General features: G+C 36.0%; 1 protein-coding gene across 1 annotated transcript; it reads left to right on the top strand.

Annotated features, from left to right (window-relative positions):
• Nucleotides 1-2,951: 2,951 nt before the first annotated feature.
• On the top strand, nt 2,952-4,325 carry LOC126796955 (protein MAIN-LIKE 2-like). Its single transcript, XM_050523665.1, has one exon. It carries the CDS (start codon nt 2,952-2,954, stop codon nt 4,323-4,325), a length of 1,374 nt encoding a protein of 457 aa, XP_050379622.1.
• The last annotated feature ends 541 nt before the right edge of the window (nt 4,326-4,866 follow it).

The raw sequence follows: 4,866 nt of genomic DNA, 5'->3' as shown, positions 1-4,866 counted from the left end.
AATATTCTCATGTTCTTTCATATAATGAGTGTCTTGTTTAAAGAACTTCTCATATCTAACTCTTGTATATTTTGACCATATTGTTTTTGTCTTTCAATGAAACGATGTTGCACCAAAGAACTGGACTAGGTGCATAAACACATCAAACATGAAAATGCCAAATTTCAGGCACATGTTGCGGTCAACAAGAGGGAAGATTCATTAGTATCAATATGATACAACTTCCTAGTACTGAATTGGAGGTCAAGTCCCATAGTATGATAACTCAATTCAATAAACCGTGACAAATTCTGTCACAATGGTATACGTGACAATTTCCGTCACAAACCAATGGTATAAGCGATAATTTTCGTCACAAACCGATGTTTGTCCTTTTTTAAAAAAACATTGTAGCTACACATAACGTCTACGGATGATAACATCGGCACTCCCAGCCGCTGCTAAAACTCGGTACCAGGGGAATCATATCCCTGTATACCACCCGAGAAATGAAAGAATCGGGTTGACGAGTAAAAGGGAGGTTAAAAGTCCTAGATGAAAAACAAAATTCAGAGGAATTTAAATTGCATGAAAGCAACAACGTTAATTAAGACATACTTGTTTGTTTGCCAAATAAACAACGTATTATAGTTTCTCTTGCTTAATTCCACAATTATGCTTGAATCCACGAATATGCGTTGTGAAGTAACGCCATTCGATTTCATATCGTCCTGTGATAAATTTCAACAAAATGAAAACATATGGTTAGTTTAAATTCATCACATAAATAAAAACAGTAAAATTATAAAGATAATTATTGCAACGGGTAAAAAACACTTTTTACCTAGGGTAAAAATTACCATGCCCTTATCTACCGAGAGGTAAAACCTCTTTGACTGAGCCGGGTCGGGTTGATTATTGCAACCGGTTCGGACCCAAATCCGGGTCGAGGACTGCAAATCGATGTCCGGCGCTAGGATTTCTGTGTTTGCTACAGATGGGGTCGCTCAACGATGTTGGGACTGAGGTCGAGTGCGAGCTCCGATCTGGGAAGCGGCTCCATCATCGGGATTGAAGGAGGACGCCGGAGTGCTGAGTTGCCGCTGAGGAGAAAAACGCATTCTGGGTAGATCTGGAGCAAGAGAGGCGCATGATTGGGCGAGCGTTGGCGACGTCGGTTTGACGATGGGGATCCGGGCATGAATGTCGGTTGCTTCGCCTGGGAGAGAATCTGATCAAGGCAGATCGGAGAAGGGACGGGGGTGCCCAGAAAAGATTTATGAGTGGAAAAAATAAATCGATTTTCTGTGTTTTTTTTTCCCGGGGATTTTTCTTTTGGATTTTTTTCTATCTTCTTCCGTCGAATTTTTCATGATAGAAAAAAATTTACTTCTTCTTTTGTCGAATTGTTTTCATGACAGAAGGAAATTTTTCAAAAATTAGGGTCCTAGACCTAGGAACTCAGGGTTAGAACTACGTGTTGACAACGTGAAGAATGTAATATGCATCAAATGGGGAGAAGTCATATTTATTCATTGATAAGGAAGCATTATATATAGGCATTACATTGTGTATCCCGTTGAATAAGACATTATATCATTCCTTATCTAGACAAACTTATACTAATTAGGACAAAATACACTGGAATATTACGGAGAGTAATTATCCTACAACATTATCAACTGCTTTGGCACAAATTGTAAGCAAATTAACATGCATGTAAGGATATATGTTTCAAGTTTTAAAACCCTTTTCTTTAACCATATCTAAGAATTGAAGTTCAAACCATATTTGTTCAGATTTGTTTTTGACTTGCCTTTTTTTATATATAAGGAGTATATTTCATACCATATATTTTTATATTTGTTTTTAACACCATTATTTGTATATCTAAGGAATAGATTACATACCTTATGTTCAGATTTGTTTTTAATATCATTCTTTTTTTATATTGTTCTTCTTTTTTCCTTTATCTAAGAATTGATTTCATACGATATATTTAATCTTAGAAAAATTCTTTTCCTATGAAGTTAGATGCATGATATGCCAAAATATTTTTACAGAAATATCTCTTTTTTTTTGTCTTAAATTGTTGAAGAACACATTGATATTACTGAGTCGCGTACGTACGCATCCGTGAATACATTAGAATGATTACATTTAAAAAAACATGCTACATAGGAGAGATAAAACAAAAATCTTTTATGCCTACTGTACCAATTTGAAAACTTACTAGCATGTTTATGATGCTCATCTCTAACTTATGAGCCTCATCACTACAACAAAACTCAACAAAAGCATATTGAAGCCATATTTAAATGTGTCTAATACCCACGTAGTTCTCCGCTGAGTTTGTCTTCAGGCCCCACATTGGAAATGTCTTAGAATTTGGAAATAAAAAAAAATACTCATGTGGCCAACCCCCTAAAATTTCACAAATGTGGCTTGAAATTTTAGGGGGTTGGCCACATGAGTATTTTTTTTGATTTCCAGTTCTAAGACATTTTTTATGTGGGGTCCGAAGACAAACTCAGCGGAGGACCACATAGGTATTAGGCACATTTAAATGTGGCTTTAATGTGTCTTTTGTTAAGTTTTGTTGTAGTGATTAGGCTCATAAGTTAGAGATGAGCATCATAAACACATTTAAATGTTGACCACATAGGTATTAGGCACATTGAAGCCACATTTAAATGTGTCTAATGCTAAGTTTTTTTGTAGTGCATGTATATATTTTATTTGGCGCGAAATGTTGTTCGTTAATTTTTTTTAACTACATAATCTAAATAATCCTATCATTAGCTTCCTTTTCTACTAACCCAAATTTAAACAAGCCTCTGGTAAGTTTTTCTATATAAGTTATCATCTTTTGTTTAAGAGTGCACTCCATACTCAAACTTTCATCATTCTCCTTCTCTGAAACAAAAATCTAATCCCTAATTTTCTTGTTGTCATTCTCCATACCTTAATTTATGGAGTCCTTCACTTTGGTTGAAAAGAGATTAGAGGTGATGTTATCATCACCAAAAACTGAAGACACCATTATCAGAAAAGCTTTATTTCTTAAACCCATTGTGCCTCTAGACACAAAGGAACCTCTTTCTCATCTCCCTAGCTATTCTTTTCCCTCCCTCCCTCTCAATTTTGAGCCAAAAGAATGGTCTTTGAAGGTCTCATTCCCATGTTGGTTAACAAGGATTCATGATGAAGCCTGGAATTCATGGGTTGATGACATGGCTTCAAAACATCAGGATTTATGGAAGAGTGCTGGCCTATTTGAGCCAATTTTGTGTTCGAAATACCATATAAATCAAGACAAAAGACTGGTCTATGGCTTGGCTGAAAAGTGGTGCTGTGATACCAATACTTTTATTTTTCAATGGGGGGAAGCCACCCTCACATTAGAGGATGTAATGGTTTTGGGAGGTTTCCCAGTTCTTGGGGACTCTATTGTTGCATACTCTTTGAATTCTGAAGAGATTCATATTGAAGAGTATCTAGACAACGCTAGAAAGCAGTTCAATAAAACTAAATCTAAGAAGCCTACCACAAGCCTTTGGATGCAGAGATTTATGAAAAACCAATCCGAGTACGAGCATCAAGCGTTTATCGCTTATTGGTTATCAAGGTACGTCTTCCAAAGTTATGTTATTGAAAAACGAGCTATAACCCTTGCAATTCAATTGGCTACGGGTAGACGAGTTGATCTTGCATCAGCTGTTCTTTCCAATATTTATCGAGATTTGACATTATTAAAGCTCAAAATTTTACATCCGTCAAGTGAAAAAGTCATTATCAAGTCTCCATTTCATCTCGTTCAACTTTGGGCATGGGAAAGATTCCCGAAACTTAGTCCAGAGCCGAGAGTTATTAGTCCTACTACACCAAGATTGGCTCGTTGGTTCCAAATTAAGGGTGTCAAAATTAATAATTGGAGGAGAGCTTTAGATTCAGTAATTGAAGCTGATTTCAAGTGGCGCCCTTATGCTAGGATACATCAGGACGATGAGAAAATAGTTATGGTTGGCTCCGACCTTGGCAATGATGACACTTTCATATTCGCAATATGTTTGGCATCACGTAAACATAAGTTGATTGGGTTCGATTCGGAAGAAATATACCGACCACATCATGTGGCTAAGCAATTCGGTTATGATCAAGACCTTCCGTGCTGCACTACTTTACTGAGTGTATCTGATCTTCCTGATGTCTATTATGCAAATCTGAGACTTGATATTCCGGCTGGGAATTTAGATGTGGGTGTTAGCCTTAGATACTCTAACTGGTGGAAATTTTCAATTTTGGGCAATAGTTCCCCATTTCCTCCGGGGTTTCCACCAAAATGAAGAAGCAAAAGTTGGAAATATTGACTCGGAACTCTGAAGGAGAAGCGGATGAGGGAGGTTGATCATATATGTTGGAAGAATAAGACATGTACTGGGTTCTACTTGGGCCTAGTCTTCCTTTCTATTTTCTTGTAATGGTTTATGTTTTTATCTTTTGCTCAAATGCTTGTAATGTTATCTTTTATCTATGGGTTCAATTTAGAATCCAAGTTGACACCAGCAAAAAAATAATTGAAAAAAACTTTGTATTTGTACTCATTTTGGGGAATGAAATATTCACATTAAATTACAATAAACGTACTACGGAGATTTCAAAATGTCCATATTATTGAAAGAGAATGTAATACGCATTAGAATATGGAGAAACATCATTTTATCCATTGATAAATGAGCTTTTATATATGCATGATATCGAGTATCCCGTAGAATTATGGATTATATATCATTCATTATTTAATGATTCGGACAAGATACATCTGAAATTTAAATAGAGTAATTCTCCTACAATACTCCCCATTGTATCGTGATCCTAATGTGACAT

The sequence above is a fragment of the Argentina anserina genome, chromosome 6 (genome assembly GCF_933775445.1).
Source record: "Argentina anserina chromosome 6, drPotAnse1.1, whole genome shotgun sequence".
In the NCBI taxonomy this organism is placed as follows: Eukaryota; Viridiplantae; Streptophyta; class Magnoliopsida; order Rosales; family Rosaceae; genus Argentina; species Argentina anserina.
This window is presented reverse-complemented; position numbering and strand designations above follow the sequence as displayed.